Here is a 19350-nt window from a genome sequence, read left to right as displayed (position 1 = left end):
TTTGGCTCTACCCGAGGTCTCTGGACTGTCCAGTCTCTGGGCCCTGGCACTATAGGTGGGCTCTCTCTCATGGTAGGGGTCTTAGGCTGGACTCTCAGTCTCTAGGCCTCCCTTATCCCAGCACATCCCAGAGGCAGGCAGACTGTAGGTTGAAGATTATGTGGCTGGGTAGGTGTCCAGTCTCTCCTCTGGAGTCCTGCCTGGTCACAGGAGTTGACCACTTCAAGATATGCATCTCCGACTGCTAGGAGTCTTAGCCAGGGTCATCCCTATAGACTCTTGTGAGTTTCCCTAGATTTCTACCTCACCCGGAAATGTCCCCCTTCTCCAGGCGTCTCTTTCATTATTCTCCCCCTTTACCCCCCCCCACACACACATCTAATCTCTCATGTTCCCATCCCACTCACCCCAAGTCCACACACAAAATTTATTCTATTCCCCCTTCACGGGGAGTACCAAGTGTCCCCTCCCCCCCTTGGGCCTTCCTTATGACCTAGCCTCTCTGGGGCTGTGAACTGTGCACAGTTATCCTATACTTAACAGCTAATATTCACTTTTAAGTGAGTAATACTGTTTGTCTTTCTAGGTCTGGGTTCCCTCACTAAGGAAGATCTTTTTTCTAGTTCCATCCATTTACTTGCAAGTTTTCTGGTGTCCTAGTTTTTAGCAGCTGAGTAATACTCCATCCTGTAAATGTACCACGTTTTCTTTATCCGTTCTTTGTTTCAGGGATATTTATGTTGTTTCCAGGTTCTGGCTATTATGAATAAAGCTGCTATAAACATAGCTAAGCAAGCTATGAACAAAGTTGTGGAAGGATGGAGCATCCTTTGAGTACATATGCTCAAGGGTGGTATAGCTGGGTCTTGAAGTAGATATGTTTGCAATTCTCTGAGAACCTGCCATATTGATTTGTGGCTGTACAAGTTTGCTCTCCCACCAGCAATGAAAGAGTGTTTCCCTTGTTCCACATCCTCTCCAGCATGAGCTGTCACTTCTGTTACTGATCTTAGTCAGTCATTCTGATAGGTGTAAGATGGAATCTCAAAGTAGTTTTTATTTGCATTTTCCTGAGGGCTAAAGATGTTGAATATTTAAGTGTTTCTCATCCATTTGAGATTTCTCTGTTGATAATTCTCTGTTTAGATATGGATCCCATTTTTAAGTGGTATTTGGCTTGTTAATGTTTAGACTCTTAAGTTCTTTATTTATTTTGGATATTAGCCCTCTGTCAGACATGGATTTGGTGAAAATCTTTTCCCATTCTGCAGGTTGCTGTTTGGTCCTATTGACAGTGTCCTTTATCTTACAGAAGCTTTTCAGTTTCGTGAAATCACATTCTTAATTATCAGTCTTAGTATCTGTACTGTTCGTGTTCTGTTCAGGAACAGGTTAACTGAGGTAGGAAGACCCACTCTGACTGTGGGGAACAGTCCTGGAATGCTGAAAAAGCAAAAGCAAACTAAGCACCAATATTCCTCTCTCTCGTGCTCCCTGACTAGGGACATACTGTGACCAGCTGCCTCAAGCTCCTGCTATCATGTCTTCCCTGCTGTGATGAACCACACCCTCAATCTGTGAGCCAGAACCCCCATCTTCCTCCTGTTGTTGAACATTTGATTGTAGCAATGAGGAAACTAATTAATACAGAATATAGGTACTGAGGGTGTCAATTAGGGAAGAGGGAGAAGATTAAATGAGAGAAAGAAGCAGGAGAGGGTGATGTGAGATTCCCCTCTGTATGCTGTGAATACCATTGGTTAATAAAGAAGCTCCTTTGAGCCTATTACAGTGCAGAATAGGGCAAGGTGGGAATTCCAAGCAGACAGAGGAAGAGAGAGTAGGCAAGGTCAATGAGACACCTTGTAGCTGCCAAAGGAGACAGACCCTGGGATCTGAGCCTTCTGGTAAAATATAAAATAATAGAAATGTGTTAATTTAAGATATAAGAGCTAGATAGCAATATGCTTAAGTGATTGGCCAAGCAGTATTTTAACTAATACAGTTTCTGTGTGGTTATTCTGGGTGGCCAGGAACGAGTGAGCAGCCTCTGCCAACAAAAGGACACAGGGAATTGAATGTGATCAAAATACATCATGTACATATTATATGCGTGTGTGAAAACATGTCAATGAAATCCACTGCTTTATTAAATTAATATACACTAATAAAAATTTTAGGGCTGAACCTAGAGCCTAACTATAGAAATACTTGTCTACCATGCACCAAGCCCTGGGTTCAGTCCCCAGCACCATCTAAACTAGATGTATGATCCACACCCAGGTCCTCAGGTGGTAAAGGAGAGAGGGTCAAAAGTGCAAGGTCATCATCTATGGCACAGTAAGTTTAAGGTCAGCCTGAGTTTCATGAGACCCTGTCTCAAAAAAGAAAAATGACAGTGACAATGATTTACTATCTTCAGTAATAATATTTAGCAAAGAACTAAGAATTAAAAGATAACAGTCAAGGTTTAACTATGTAAAGTATGAGGAAGTAAGGCTTTAGGCTTTCCAATAATGAGGGCCTTTGGGGTCCAGCCCCAAGATCCTCTTCAGGGTTCAGACTGGACACTACAGCAAGCAAAAGAAACTTTTTCTTTGGGTATCTGAAGGCAGATGAACCCCCTCACACAAATGTTGTTTCAAACATGTTTCTTTATTCTTCTTCCTCTATTCCAATTCTGTCCGACGTCTAATTCTTCCTAGCTTCTTTTCCTCTCAAGCCTCCAAACTTTCTCTCTTACAGACTTGAATTGATAATAAAAAAATTTCAAGATTTGCCTCTAATTGATCAAAAGCACATTCTTAGGGTAGGCAAATATAGGAGCCAAGCCATTCACCATGGCTACACAAGGGTTTCAAGGTTTCAGAAGTAAGACCACGACCAGATCGGGTGGGGCACAGTGACGAGTGACAAACTTTGAGACATAAGTCTACTATTAGCAGACTTGGCAAATAAAGAATTGGTGTGTTTTTCTTAGGGTACTTTGTGTACCAACCTTGGTTGGACATCTACAACTCTGACCTTGTACATAGCTGTAAAGTTTTAAATTTATGATCTATTTTCAAAAAGCCTTTAGTCTAGTTTGAACTTCCTCTGAGATAAAAGTGAGTTAATCATGTGCAGTTAGTTTGAGCAAAATCAAGCTTTTAAGTGTCTACAGTCCTCATGGGACAAATAGATCTAGTTATGAAGCATGACCTAGTGTATAATTATGATTATATATATATGTATATATACATATATATATATTATATAAGTAAATGAAAAGTCATCTTCTTGACCACCCACAGACATATATGCCTATAAGACTGAGCTGTAATCTTGAGATTACATATGCACATCATATGAGATTATGTACTACGAATGCAGGTATTGTGGAGATACCAAGCTGCTTTAGCAAAAGTGAACATCAGATTCCAGAGTTGATGGTTCTGCAGGCCTTGCCTGGACGGGATGAACCTCCATCAGAGTCATTCCTCTGGTGGGTTGACATCTGAATTATCCATTGTCATATGCTGTATATTTCCACCACCTCCAACATGAAAAGTTAGCATTCCAGAGTGAGCCTACCGGCACAAGAAATTGAACATTTACACTTAATTAAGAATCTTCTGAGTAGGAGCTATAGACATAGCTCTTCATTTAAAAGGACCAGGTTCAGTTCCCAGAACCCATATGGTGGTTCACAGCCATCAGAAACTCCAATTCTATGGGATCTGATGCCTTCTTCTGACCTCTGCGGGTAGCCTGCATGCCTGTGGCGCACAGACATACATGCAGACAAAACACGAAATAAATAGACAAGTCTAACAAACAAACAAAAAGGTTCTTCTAAATAAATCATGGTCATATTTTTTATTCCAAAAGAATGTTGCCTGCTATGAGGTCATTGACATCACTGAATTGGGTGACAACGAATTGAGATATTATGTGCTCTTAGTCTATAAGGAATACTGATCATTTGAAATAAAAATGACATTTGGAGAGTTAGTTGGGGAATGGGGTAGAATGGGGTAAGTGGAAAGAGGTAGGAGGAAGAGAAAATGGGAAAACAGACATTTAGAGAGATAGAGACAGCTTCTATCGTATTCTGTGGGGCTCAGCTTCTTTAAAAGCTAAGGAAGATGATGAATCAAGAACTAGGCAGGGGGTTGTGGTTTTGGAACCTTTTCCTTTAGGAAGAGGCAGGGCCTGACACAGCACTCCTTGGAAACAACAGGGAGCAGGACTGGGCTGCGCACACAGAGCCCCCTTTTCACCAAACAGATGCTCTGAAAGTCTGGTAATCCCGCCCACTCTTTTGCTCAGTTTTTCCTTGGCACACACCCTTGTGTTAGTTCAGGGCTTATTCATTGCAACACTTCCTGGACACCCCTGCTCCAAGCCTCTGCTCCTTCCTGGCCCTCTGGAATATTCTCCCACCCCTCCCTTTCCTTCCAGTATTCTACCACTCTGCCTGGATCCTACTGACATACCCAGTGCACTGCCGCAACTCTCCCTGGGGCTAACTTTAACTCCTTAGGATTCTTCACATGCCCAGTCACTGAGTGTAGAACCTCACTGACCTCAGCATCAGACTGTGAGAGCCAAATCAAGGTATACCCATGAACTTAGACACTAAACAATGGGCTGATTACTAGATTAGCTCCAGATACAAACTAATTACAGAAAAGAAACCACAATCATTCCTAAAATGTAAGTCTTCCTAACCACACCTAACTCAGGTGTAAATACAATATAGGTAAAATTCATTTCAACAGTATTCATACTATATTTTTTTCCACTTTATGCCAACAGTCTTTCTGATCTATGTCTGTTTTTCAGTATACAAAGACAGCTATTAATGTGTTTATATTTTCAATGCCATGTCAGTATACACTGTAAGAGATGGTCTGATCAGACCAAAGATGTTCATTTTTAGATATAAAAATGCAATTATGGTAAAGAACTGTGTTTCATATAGCTGAATGATGTAGTGGGGAGCTGCGGGCTGTGTTCCTGTCGCCCCAGCTCCTGGTCACCTGGCTAGCTTATGCCCCAAAATAACAACACACAAACTGTATTCTTTTAAACACTGCTTGGCCCATTAGCTCTAGCCCTTACTGGCTAATTCTCATATCCTGACCAACCCATCTCTAATAATCTGTGTATCACTAGTCTTACCCGGAAAGATTCAACATGTCTGACCTGGCAGCTGGCTGCATCGCGTCTGGCTCTGAGTGGAGCTGCCCTACATCTGAGCTCCCTTCCTCTTCCTCCCAGCATTCTGTTCTGTTTACTCCACCCACCTATGTTCTAACCTATGAGGGCCAAGCAGTTTCTTTTTTAATTAACCAATGACCTTCCTCCATCAGAATGACCTAGAAACTACTAACTGTCAATGTTGTAAACAGTTAATTGTCTTTGTGTACCTTGTTCATATAACCAATCTGCTTTCCCATAATTTTCGGATCCTTTTTCATACCATGATGTTGATATTAGTTGGCTGGAATATTGTGGAATAATCTTTCTGTACATGTAGAGATGTGTCATTCAGATTTATTTAATAAAAAGCTGAATGTCATAACTAGGCAGGATTTCTGGGCAGAGAGGATGCTGGGAAGGAGAAGGTAGAGACACCAGGAGAGGCAGAGCAAGTAGGATGGGCAGTACAGAGATGAGGTAATAAAACCACAAGACAGAAAGCAAATTAATAGAAATGGGTTGTTATAAGCTATAAGAGCTAGTTAGGAACAAACCTATGCTAAGGCCAAGCTTTAAGAATTAATATAAACCTCCATGTCATTTTTTTTTCCTGTGAGCTGGCGGCCCAAAGAAAAATCCATTTACAGTGGAAATAGGAGACTCCCAAGACAGCAACACAAAGAAGAACCAATCAACTTTACTACAAAATTTACAGCTCTGGGTATGGGTGAGTGGGAGCCTGAAAGAAGCACAGAGCCTGTCTGGTTACCTCCCATAGGTGTTGTAACAGGTCCACGGCTATGTGAGTCAGAGGATCTCCAGCTTCAAGCTGGTAGCTGAAGTCATGAGAGCAGTGATGATCTTTATTGCAGATGAGTAATGACAGGCAAATACATGAGGCGTGTAAGAAGAAGGAAAAGAAGAGCCCATCTGTCTCACCCCATTTTGTATAATTATAGCTGCATATCACAAAATGAGTAAATGGCAAAAATCAGAAAAGCATTTCTCAACAGTCTAAGATCAAATTGAGTGTGCCCAGTGTCTTACTGCTGTGTCCTCATAGGACAGAAGGTGAAGAGGCAGCAAAGGACAAGCTCTTCTTTCTGAACAAAAGACAATGAACCCACCCTACAAGCTCTCCCTAACAGATGGGCTCTTCTTTAATCCACACATGAGGTCATAGTGTTGGGAACCTGAGCATCATCTCCAGCTAGGCAGCTCCAACCACCACAGTCATCTGAGAAATTTATTTTCAAGCAATTTAAACAACTAATATTTGGATGACTAATTATACTACATTTCATTTCAACTCCAACTAGAGAATGTCAGGTGAGTGTATAATTCATTTCTGACATCGACAGTACAGACTTGGCAGAGACTCTACAGGTTAAAGACAAAGTCCTCTATAAGACAGTCCTCACACCCAAGAGTCAGGTCCCCAGAATAGCCTCACTTCTTAAGGACTATGAAAATCCAAAGACTCCATAACCTCCTCAGATCTTATCCTTTGCTACAGAAAGTTATTTGCAGTAATATTATATTTTAAAGGACAAGATACACGTAGCTACATGAGATGTATAATTGCAAACCTATAGGGAGACTGAGCCAGAAGGATTCAAGGCCAACAACTGCTAATAGTTGAAGTATTAATATTAAAAATCCAAAGACAGATACTGGCGTTCAAACTGAAAATCAGAAAAGCAAAGGAGTCAAGCCACTAGAGAGCTCTTACCTCTATGATATCTTTAGACTGAAAGAGAGGGCTGTTTGGCTTAATCTTTAGAAAAGCCACTCTGCCAACACAAATAACTCCAATTAGACCAGATTATACCAAATTAAAATGCCCGCATTTAATAAATACAGCACTCTCGGGTGGACCGAGACAGCATGGCAGGGAGAGAAGCCCACTCAGACCCCAGAAACCACGTGTTCCTTCTCTAGGCAGCCAAGTAAGTACCCTGTGGGCGTGGTCCTGACCCTCCCCTGGAGAGGGGTCAGCACTTGGCAGGCTGGGAGTTGGAGTGTGGACCAATACAACTCCCAGGACAGGGCAGGTTCCTGTCTCATCCTACTTTATATTCCTCTCTGGTGCTGGGATTAAAAGCCTGCACCCTGACCACCCAGCCGCTATGGCTAACTAGTGTGGCTGCTGGGTTTAAAGTAGTGTGTCACCACTGCCTGGCCTGTATGGCTGACTAGTCTGGCTGTTTTGCATTGGGGTCTTCAGGCAAGTGTTATTTATTAAAATACAAATAAAATGTCACTACATTTCACTTTTTTGTCTAAAATAAAAAGGCTATAACTAATGTAAGAAAAACTATAAACAATAAACACAATAACTATACACAATATATACAGGCAATAAGTACACCAACAATATCAAGACCATTTGCATTTGACAAATTCAGAGAAAATACTTCATATCTATGCTATCTTGGTGAGTCCAAAGTCTTCTACCTAATTTACTTTCTATCATAACTTGTTTTCTGTGTATGATAAACAAGGAAAATAATAACTATCTTGTCTTTTACTCTCTCAGAGACTCAAGAAGAAAACAATATTAACTGAGTAATCAGGAAGTACAAGCAAGTGACTTTAAAAAAATGAGAGAAATGACAGAAACAGCTAACTGCCTGGACAGTCACCCAAAGTTCCTCTACAATGTTGGGGCATCTCCATCTTTGGCCTTTCAGGTATAGCAGATCCAACAGACTTTTCCGTGAAGCAGGATATTCCAAAGGGCTGTTCTGCCTTGTCTTGACAATGTTTGGCAGTCACTCTCTTTTGTGTCCTGCTTGTCCAAGTAGGACAGTATACTATCAGCAGTTGAGGCAAGGACATTTTCTTGCCCAGTAGCTTACTTTTGCTACAAAGAAAATAAACTCCAGCCGGGCGGTGGTGGCGCATGCCTTTAATCCCAGCACTTGGGATGCAGAGGCAGGCGGATCTCTGTGAGTTCGAGACCAGCCTGGTCTAAAAGAGCTAGTTCCAGGACAGGCTCCAAAACCACAGAGAAACCCTGTCTCGAAAAACAAAACAAAACAAAACAAAAACAAAACAAAAAAAAAGAAAAAAAGAAAAGAAAAAGAAAGAAAATAAACTCCATGTGGTGTTTCTTCAATGCCCATTATCTTCTCTGAAGTAGATTGGTGCTGCCAGGAACAGACATGTCTCATTGTCATAAAAAAAAGAGCCTGTTATGAAAACATCTTACATTCCATATTCTGTAGATCTCTGAAATGCTTGAAGATAACCTGTCTATCTAAAATATATCTTTTTTAACTTTTGAAAACATAGTTAATGTTACTGAAAATTCAATTATGATAGGTGATTTACTACTAACCTACATTTTCTTATTATCCTAAACAGTTGGTAACAATAATTTTCAAGGACTAGAAATTTGCATTACATTGTCAAATGAGTTCTATAGTTAAAATACCTTGAACAAGAGTAGAAATGTATATAAACTATGATCTAACAAAATTAGTCTCAATATACAAAACTTGTATACAATATATTAAAGAACAATACAATGTAAAACATTTAAAACTAGTAGTTGCTCTTTAAAAGTATGTTCAATAATCTATCCTTTTATTCTATCATATCTATATCTCCATTTTTTTCATTTCAAAACAAAAACCTTGAATCTAATTTCCTTTGTTCAAATTTCCTCCTAGCCATAACCAATAACCACTTGTAACCAACTATCCTAAACAATGACAAATATCTATAACCCATTGAATGACCAAATTGTTGTTACATCCACACCTGTGTCTACCAGACCCTCAATGACAATGTCATTTATTCACATTTTTAATTTTGGTCTTTGTTCATTTATTGAAGTTTGTCAAAATATTTGCCTTATGGTTTCTCCTGAATATTTTGTTCTCTCTTCTATAGCTATTTTATTACCCAGAGCAGTATGATTTCTTACAATAGGCATTAGGTCCTTTAATTGCTTTGGGAAGAATGTTCCAGTATAATGGCAGGAAATGATTGAACCAGATTTGGCATAGGGGCCCGAAAGAGGTCCCTCACAGAGTTTTCTGACTGCAAAGGATTACCTTGAATATTCCTCATTGACTTATATTCATTAGTTCAATGTCTCCCTTTGCCACACCTTCTGCACAATCCAGAAGGGAGGGGCATTCTGAATGGATTATTCTTAGAAAAATATTGTTTCTAGGAACACCCTGTCTACAATCCCTTTTAAGGTGACCTTGTTTGCTACAATTTTAACATCTGACATTTTGATTTTTCCTCAAACCTCTGGAAATCACCTCTCCTATCCTTGCATCATCATGGTCATGAGGTTCAGTATTAATTGTATCTCAAATCCAGTCCTCCTAAGAGGCTGACCTCACCTTTAACAGCCTATTTATGCTCTTGCATAGAGAATTAGCATTTTCAAAAGCCAGAGATTCAATTAGTATTCGTCTGGCTTCTGAATTTGGCATCATTCTGTTGACTGCTGATGTCAATCGTTGTAAGAAATCCATAAACGCTTCCTTTGGGCCCTGTATAAATTTAGTAAATAACTCAATTTTCTTTCCTATTTCTCAAATTCTGTCCCAAGTATTTAAAACTTCTGTATGGCATAAATCCAGGGTGTGGCCATTATATACAGCATGCCTTTCTATAGTAGTATAATCTCCTTCTCAAAGAATTTAATTTTGGAAGATTTCTCTATGTCTGGCTTACTTCGTATTCAGTAATCTTAGCTTCTTCTTAGAAGCCCAACAACCACATGTAAGTCCATGTGAAAAACAACCCAACAGCAATTGCCAGCAATCCCAGAGAGCTCCTAGCAGGCACTCAGCACCATCTACCAGTCTTATAACCCAACTATTTCAGCACACCAGCCAACACCAAAAGACCAACCACAAGAATCATAGGAAATTATATTTGGAGTGGTATATGGTCAGCTGGAGCCTCTCGTTCACTCCTGCTTGATCTGGAAAGCCTCATTCCTCTCTCTCTCTCTCTCTCTCTCTCTCTCTCTCTCTCTCTCTCTCTCTCTCTCTCTCTCATTCCTCTCTCTCTCTCTCTCTCTCTCTCTCTGAGACGGGGTTTCAAAATCCTGGCTGTCCTGGAACTCATTCTGTAGAACAAGCTGGCCTTGAACTCACAAAGATTCTCCTGCCTCTGCCTCCCAAGTGTTGGATTAAAGGTATTAAGCATAAGTGCCCGGCCCTAGTTCCATATTCTTGGTGGCCGTGGCAGACCTTCCCTTGAAGTTGTCAGTAGCCTAAGACCCTGCCTAAAGCTGTCAGGTTTTGACCACACTTTGACACAAATCCAGCTTGTGGTAGCCACATATCATCGTCACTCCTTACCTGTAGGCTTTATAACGTCCCTGTTTTAGTTCGGTGCTTGACTTCTTCAACCCCAATTTCTGAGACTGGAGGACTTGCTCAAATAAACCCAATCTTTTACTTTTTCATTTTGACTTGATCTGTCTTTCTGCCTCAGTGGAGAAAACTATTATCCTGTTACAGAAAACCTATTAGTATGAAACAACAATGAACCACACAAACGCAAGACCGTGAGAACAGAAACCTGAGGAGCCTGAGAGAAGCTGCTTGTCTGGAGGCGTAAAAAGTCTTCCTACAGGGAATCAAGACTTTGCGTGGAATCTGACGGAATGTGAGCTCAGTTCAGGCCAGGAAAGCAAATGCCTGTGTCAGAAGGAAAGATGATACCTTAAAGAAAAGTCATGTAGCTTATATGGAACACATAGAAAGGCAAACATATAAGCACATGTACATACATGTTTATTTTGTATAGTAATAGCAGGATGAAAGCCCAGAGCTAAAACTGTTATTTCTGGTTTTGCTTGCTAATATAGACTTGCTGTTATGAGCCATCTGTGCCATGAACTCGTTGTGCTCAGACCATCTGTAATGTTCCTAATCTAACGGTTTGAAGAATGGCTCATGCCCTCATTAGAAGATTTTAGTGCCTCAAAAAAAAATTGTTGCAAATGGCAAGATATTGATCGCTCTGTATTGTATAAAGCAACTCAACCTAAAGGAATCTCCATGTGAGCGGGAAGAAACAAAGCAACATTCCCTCAGTCCCTTCTAAGACTGGGTCTTCTACAGTCTCTTATCCATTGATCCTCTTGGTAATCTCAGGAGTAGGTATAGTATTCATGTTTATTACTCCAGAAAGCAAGGCCTTCAAGGTGTATTAACTTCCCCAAGATCACACAGCTCAAAAACGCAGAGCCAAGATTAAAACTCCAGGATGCTGTCTTCCAAAATCTGTAATCTCTGCGGTGGGTGCTGCTGGCTGCCTTCTCTGCATGCTTCTGTTCTCTCTAGACATTATTTTAGACTCTTCCAGGCAGCTAGTGGGCTACCTTCTAGAGTGGGTCTCTTGCCTACAGGGTGTTTCTTAGCAACGGGTTCAACTGACATTTGAAGCTGCTCAGTTTTTCCCTCTGCACGAGCATCCCATGCGCCTTGAAATATTTATCATTCCCAAACTCTGCTGTACTCATTTCACCAACCCCCAGATGCCCACCCACTCCTGCACACCAGTGTTTTGCTTCCAACCAAACAATGCCTTCTCCCCAGGGTGAGTTGTGGTTTCTGCCAAAGATGAATTCAGCGATTTTCCTGGTAGTGGGTAAACCAACTGTCAAAAGGAATTTCTCTGCTGCAAGGAATGGTCCATGATAAGAAAGTCATCTGGACCAATGAGATGTAAGAAAAAGTCTGCTGGGGAGCCCTGTACACAACGCTGAGCACTCTGGATAGAGTAAACCTGAAACAGCTACTCAGCCCTGGAGGGTTGTGTGTGGTATTTAAACACACAATTCCTCAGTGAGACCATCACCAGTCTGGACAAGAAGTGCACGCTAGAAGCAGGCTCAGCCTCTCAAGAAGACAGTTGTGAGGCCTGCAGCAAACACTCAGGCATCCTTGAGCTTTTTCAGGTGAATGACCCAGCAATTTACCATATTATTGAAGCAAAGAAAGTAAATAGTAACTTCCCAGTGCAGGGCTTTCAGTTGTTAACAAGACAAATACCTTACCTGACTCCTCCCTTTTATGGCCCTTAAGCCTGGCCTGAGCCTGAAGCTCAATTGGTAAGTGACTTGTCAGGCCTGCACAGTCCCTGGGCTTGGTCCCCAGTACCACCTGTGCAGGGGTGGCACAGGGAGGAAGGTCCAGCTTAAAGTCATCTTATGCTATAGAGCTAGCTCAAAGTCAGCCTGCACTGAGACCATCTCAAAAAAGGGATGGGGCACTTAAGCCCTAAGTCTTTCTGCCTAGAGACCATGCTCATTTGAGCCACCAGCCTCACAGGGACAGAAAGCAGAGATTTCTACTTAAACCTTTCTCTCATGTGCTCACACAACTGCTTCTGGAGACCATCCCACAAAGGGACAGCTAAACGTACTTGCTTAAATGGCCCTACCACTCCACCACACACACACACACCACACCACACACACACACACACACACACTCACACACAATGGTATAGTAACCACTGTGACTACAGTGTAACTCCATGAGATTTGTGTCTGCTTGCTTTTGCTTAATTTTTTTAGGGGGGTTCCAAACAGGGTTTCTCTGTGTTACAGTTCTACCTATTCTAGAACTCAATTTGCAGACCAGGCTGGCATTCAATTCAGAGAGATCTGCCTGCCTCTTCCTCCTGAGTGCTGGGATTAAAGTCATTCACTGCTACCACCCTGCCAAAAAAACAAATAATAATAATTCAGATCAGTGGTGGTGGTACACACCTTTAATCCCAAAACTCAGGAGGCAGAGAGAGGCAGTAGATCTCTATGAGTTCGAGGCTAGCCTGGTCTACAAGAGCTAGTTCCAGGATAAGCTCCAAAGCTACAAAGAAACCGTCTCATAAAACAAAAAACTAAACAAACGAAAAACATAATACATTTCACATGCACACCTGTGTACCTGTTTGCCTGTATGTGTACCATATACAAGCAGAGCCTACAGAGTCCAGAAGAGGGTGTCAAATCTCCTGGAACTTGTGTTACAGATGGTTATGAGCCACCTGATGTGAGTGCTGAGAACTGAACCTGGGTCCTCTGAGAGAGCAGCAAGGGATCTTAACTAAGGCACCATCTCTCTAGCCTCTTTTGTTTTTTTTTGGGGGGGGGGGGGGTGTGAAGCTCATTTTGTTTTCCTGCCTTCTGAGTGCTGGGCTGAACCTGGCCTGCCTCTCTCTCTGTTTGTCTCTGTGTCTCTGTCTCTGTCTCTGTCTCTCCCAGCTCAGGTTATCCCAGCCTGTGATTTATAAATAAAGATGTTTGTACTTTCAAAGTATCATAACTTTCTGTCAGTTTTGATTTGTTTGTTTGTTGTGTGTTTCTTTGCTTTGATTGTGTCAACTTGCTAGAATCAATCGGGAAGAAAGTCTCAATAAGGGACTGTCAAGATTAGCTTGGCCTATGGACCTGCCTGCAAGAGATTTTTTTAAATAGGGCTAGTGAGGTGGGAAGTCCCACCCTCAAAGGGAGTGGCACCACTGAATGGGCTGGGCTAAATGAGAAACAGTTGAGGGCTAACAAAATTCTCAGCCTCTGGTCTGGAGAGGCCGGGTGACCAGCTGAAGATCCTGTCCTCAGATAGCATCTCCATAGTCCATCTGTCTCCACCAAACCTCAGGCTGTTTGAGCTCCTGTCTCCTCCCACCTTATATCCGCCCCCCCCCCCATCTCACTCCTGTCTCCACCTCCCTAGTGCTGGGATTAAAGGCGTGGGATCCCAAGTACTGGGATCACCTTTGTGTGAGCTGTGTTTCTCTTTTAGACAGATTCAATTTTGTGTAGCCCAGGGCTCATCTCCTGAGTCCTGGGATTAAAGGTGTGCATCCACCACTCCCTGGACCCTAGAGGCTTAGCATTGCACACTGATCTTCAGGCAAGCTTTATTTGTTAAAACCTAAATAAAATATCACCATCTGTCTCGAGATTCTGCTATTGTGACTCCCTGATAATGATGGACAGCAGCCTGGAACTGTGGACTAAAAATAACCCTTTTTCCCTGAAATCACTTTTGTTCAAGGTATTTTCTAATAAGTGGAAAATAAACTAAGACTTTCATTTTTTTTCTCATGGTTTTGTTTCCTTTTCTCCACAGAAGACAGTCCCTTCTGAACCACATGGATTCCTTTGCTTACCTTCTTGTCCTGCCTCCTCCAGCCTCTCCCTTTCCTGCGCTTTACAGTTTGGCCAGACCTCTTCCACATAGCCCACCCTCCTCCACGCTAACACAGGTGTGCCTTTCTCTAAGATGTTTCCTCTTGTCCTCCACAGCTGGCTTCCTTCAAAGTGACACCTTGGCCCGCTCCTCTGCCTTTTCGTATCTGCAGCCCTTCCAATCCACCCTTCAACACGGTCACAGACCATAGCTGCCCCTGAGTTCCTAATGAAATTCCTGGAAGTGCTTACCTTATCATGTAGTTATCTCTAGATGATAAATCTTGCCACGTTTTTGATCATCACAGTGTCTACTTGTTAAGTATTTTTCTTAGCCAACAAACCTCTCCACCAACGCAAATAATTCCAATCCGACCAAATCCTACCAAATTAGAAGACACCCAGGTTTAATGGATGGCAACACTCCCGGGTGCCCCCTCCCCCCAAAAAAACACGGAGAGGAAAACAGAGAACCTAAAGACCACGGAAAACCAGGAGACCACGTGTTCAGTCTCTAGGGGGCAGTCCCTGTGGGAGCGGTCTTGACCCTCCCTATCTGTCTGAACACACTGACTAAGGACATGAATTTGCCATTTTTGATTGTAACCTGGGGTTGTAGCTTGGTGGTAGAGCCATTGCTTATGTGTGTAAAGCCTTGGGTCCATCCTCCAGCAGTACAAAACAAAAAAACAACCACACACACACACAGGGCTTTTCAAATAGGCTTTTTGAAGGATGAGCAAAATGGAGCAGTAGACAGAAAAATGGTTCCAATAGGTCATGAGAAGGGACGTGAGGTGGCTTGCATGAGAATGGCCACCAAAGGTTTGTGCAGGGAGACCCTAGCATACTCTAGGGAAGGCTCTTTGGTGGGCTCATTTGACACCTATAGTTCTTAGCGACAACTGAGAAGGAACACAGGAAGCGGGGTGGCTTCAGTGTTGAATAAGTGCTTCTATTTTAGTGTGCTCTACCTTGAGTAGACATTTCACATAAAGGTTTCGTGTAGATTAACCATGTAGATTCATGTACATGGTTTCATGCAGGCTTAGATTTTAGGCCCTTCTATCCAAGCTTGCTCAACAGATACAGATGTGAGGTCAGGGTTTGTGTGTATTCTTCCTCCACAATGGGCGCCGAGCTTATCAAACATTTGCTACAAAATCATTTCCATCAGTTACTTAGACACGACGCAAAGAAGCCATTTCACATGGTTCTTGTTATTCCTGGGTCATAGTCTTCTGCAAGAATGCCTCCCATAATTTTACACAGGTGGAAAAATATACATTATTTTGAGAAGAAAATTACAATGTTCCACACTCCTCCAAAGTCTACATTCCTCTTTCACTTTCTCAGAATCTGAGGGTATTCAAACCCAGAGAAAATAGAAACAGAAAATTTTGTTTTGGGACACTAAATACACAATTCTAACCTAGTATTATGAAGAGAACTTGAACAAGGAGTCGTTATTTAGTTATGATAGTCTGTAAATCCTACAATTTTGATCTTCAAACCACCGTGCATGAATATGAGACTAAGAGATGAGGCTACTGGGACTCATTCCCAAGAGAACCAAAGTAGCTGAAAATCAGATTTGATGGAAAATCCCAGGAAGTCTACTACCACCTAGTCTGGGGAAGTCTAAAAATACATTTGATTTTTATATAGGCCAATAAAATACCTTAAATGGCATTTATGTGACATGCATTTGTATCTCCACTAACAAGAAGATTTAGGCAATGTATATGTTTGGAGAAAATAAAACAAAACATTATAAATGGCGGAAAAAAGACACAGAAGGAAGAATGCCTCCTCCTTTTGAGACTGGGGTCTTGCTATGTAACTGAGACTGTCCTCCAACCCAAGCTCCTCCCTCAGACTTCCATGAGCAGGATTACAGATGTGTGCCACCACGCCCGTCTTCCAAACTGACTTTAAACATGAACTCACGTAGTAATTAGACCTTTGTTTCTTTAAAGTAGCTTTTAGAGAGAATGCAACACTTATTGACCGTAATCACAGAATGACATTCTTCCCAAAGGGAGAGAGTATCAGTTAGCAGAAAGCAGGCCACTAAACCCCACTCATCCCTCCTCCAGTGAAGAGGGATTGAGCCATTAAATTAGCTTCTCTATACAACTTTAAATTCTCCGTTATGAATTTTGAATATTCTGCTTATTATTTATGCTTGAGTGTGCATGCGCACTGCGCACGCGCGCATGTGCGCACGTGCGCATGTGTAGGCGGTTTTCTCCCTCCACTGTGGTTTCCTGGGAAGGAACTCAGACAGTAAGCCTTGCATGGCAAGTACTTTATCTGCTCAGCTATTTGAGGGAATACACGTTTCTGAGACAAGGTCTCATGCTAGACACCCCCCTCCCCATGTAGTAAAGAATGATCTAGAACTCCTGATCCTCCTGCCTCTATCCCAAGTGCTGATTATAAATGTATGGCTGGCTTGTAGCAACCTTTTTCTTTTGATACACTTTTACTCATATCTGTTTCAGACATGATCTCTCTAAAAAACTATTCAGATACTTTAACTCTGTCCTCTACCTTCTTCAAAGCTTGGGCGTTTTAAGAAATGGGTCTGTCTCTAGTTGCTACTACTGGCAATATACACAGAATACATTCAAAGGCAAAAAACAAAACAAAACAAAAAACCTTCAAATCTGTACACACACACACACACACACAAAACCAGTGAAAAGACTTTCCCCCAATTCCATCATAGAAAGGTGTTTCTTTTCATATTGCACATACTTCAGTGTTTCATACATAGAGCGTAATTAAGCCATATAAGTACACACTACACAGCGCTTAGAATCATGGTCGGCTGTACATGCACATGGACATCTACTTGAAGATTCATACAGATTTGCTTTGGTTTTTATATAGGTGTAGGAGCAGCCGAACAGCATAGTATTCCGGGACAGGGACGTACCAGGATTACTTCCGCCCGACTGAGTTGCCCCGCACCGAACGCCCTCTCCGCCTCCCGTCACGCGGGTCGGCGGCGGAACCCCAGCCGGCTCCGGTCTCCCTGCGACCTCCCCGGCTGGGGGGCGGGGCTGCGTGTGGGTGGAGCTCCGTGGTAGGCGGGGCTCCGAGCGGCGGGCGCGGCCCCGGATCCTCCCCTCTCCTTCGGCGGCGCCGGCGGCGGCAGCACTTCCGGGTCGGCGCGGAGGCGGGGCGGAGGCGCCGCGGCTGTTATTGTTCCGAAGGGCTGGGCCGCTGCGATCCGCGCTCGGCGCTGTCAGTTCGTCCCTCTTGCCCCTCGGGTCCTTGCTGCTGGCTCTGACGGCGGCCGACGGCGGGCGGGGCCCGGGTTCGCGGCCGAGCGGCGCCGGTGAGGGCGCGGAGGAGGCGCACAGCGGGAGGAGGAGCCGTGAGCCTGGCACGGAGCGGCCGCGGCCATGGCGTACGCCTATCTCTTCAAGTACATCATCATCGGCGACACAGGTGAGGCCGCCGGCGGGCCGTGGTGGGCCGGGGCGGGCAGGCGGGGCAAACGGCGGCGGTGGCGCGGCGGGCGCGGGTCGGGCGGCGCGGAGCGGCGCGGCGCCTCCCTTCCTCCCATCCTCCCTCGGTCCCCTGGCCGCCGCTCCATTTCCGCAGTGCTGGCGCTGATGACGTGGGCGCTGCGAGCGGTCGCGGCCTGGCCGGGGCCTTCCCAGCTCGGCCCGGGCCCGCTGCAGCCGGGCCCAGGGCAGCCGTTTGCGGTTCCCGGAGAGGGTGACAGCAGGGCGGTCATGCCCGGGACCCGGGCCTGGACTGTCTCCGCGGCCCGAGAAGGGAGAGGGAAGCCTAGCGAATCAGATTGTGACGGGCCCCGGTCCGGATTTTTGTCCCCGGTCCCACCTCCCCGACCTGCACGCTTCCGCCTAGGCCTGCGCAAAGCGCACCCTGAAGTGGGACAGCCTGTTACGGAGAGATTATTTTTAAAAAGAATTTTTTTTTTGAAACGTTCTCAACTTCCAAGTCCGAATAAGTCAGGTCACATGACTTGATGGCAGGGCTGTTCCTTTCGGGGTCATTAAAGCATTGTAGAGCCCTGGCGACTTTTGCCACGTGTAAGCTGGGGCTATTGGAATTGATAGTAATGCAAGGCGGGTCAGTGCTCAGGGCGTGAGCATACCGTGATATGCTGATTGAGGACGTTTTTTTACCAGTTGTGTCGAGTCACAGTTGCTGATTTTCAGGTGACCTCGTGTGCATTTGAAACAAAAAAAAAATCAATTTTCAGTTAAAGATATGATCCTAATACATTTCTCAAACAAATTAACAAGCCTTTATGAAATAATTCGAATACCTGCGATTTGGGCCATACTTCGAATCTAATAATAAGCCTAAAGCTTGTTCAGGTGTTAAAACTATTAATACACCGGAGTCTGATTTCAGTGGTGACTGTTGTACAACCCTGGACCCTTTGCACAACTTCGGCGATATAGAAGCAACTTGAGGTGGCCCTGTAATGCAGTAGGTTCTATAAGTAACTGGAAGTGTGTTGATTGCTGCCTAAAATAAAATCTTCCTGCTGTGAATACAGTTTTTCAGGAAGGTTCTTGTGTGTGTGTAAGTGTACAGAAACATGATCGTTTTCTATGCAAGGTACTGGGTAAAGCCATATTTTGTAAACTATTTGGAAAGGGAGGACTCTAAGACCACTGAGATATAAAAAAATAAAATTGGAGATATCGTAGCCAGGAACAGAAATGACTGATTACTTGGTTGTCTCAGCAGTAGCGAAAATTAGGTTTAGAATTTGCACGGTGTCTTGTTTTTTTTTTTACTGGGGATCTCCTGTTTATTAATAAAACAATATTCAGGGAATAATGTGGCTACAGATGTGGGCGAGCTGGTGCTCTGTTCTCGTTTGTCCCCATGCCACAACAGTTCTGTGCTTTAAGGGAAGGCACTCTTCTCTAGGCGTTCTGTTCTGACCTAGCTGAGGCACTTGATGCTTGACACTGGGCTGT

General features: G+C 43.4%; 1 protein-coding gene across 1 annotated transcript in view; it reads left to right on the top strand.

Annotated features, from left to right (window-relative positions):
- The first annotated feature begins 17526 nt into the window (after positions 1-17526).
- The window catches only part of Rab2a (RAB2A, member RAS oncogene family), a 71047-nt gene continuing 69223 nt past the window's right edge, over positions 17527-19350 (top strand). Inside the window, exon 1 of the mRNA XM_057790952.1 lies at positions 17527-17833. Coding sequence (XP_057646935.1) covers positions 17788-17833 — 46 coding nt within the window. The 5' untranslated portion in view covers positions 17527-17787. The remainder of the gene's footprint in view (positions 17834-19350) is intronic.

This window comes from Chionomys nivalis, chromosome 16 (assembly GCF_950005125.1).
Source record: "Chionomys nivalis chromosome 16, mChiNiv1.1, whole genome shotgun sequence".
In the NCBI taxonomy this organism is placed as follows: domain Eukaryota; kingdom Metazoa; phylum Chordata; class Mammalia; order Rodentia; family Cricetidae; genus Chionomys; species Chionomys nivalis.
The sequence above is the reverse complement of the archived record's forward strand: the minus strand, read 5'-3'. Positions and strand labels throughout refer to the sequence as shown.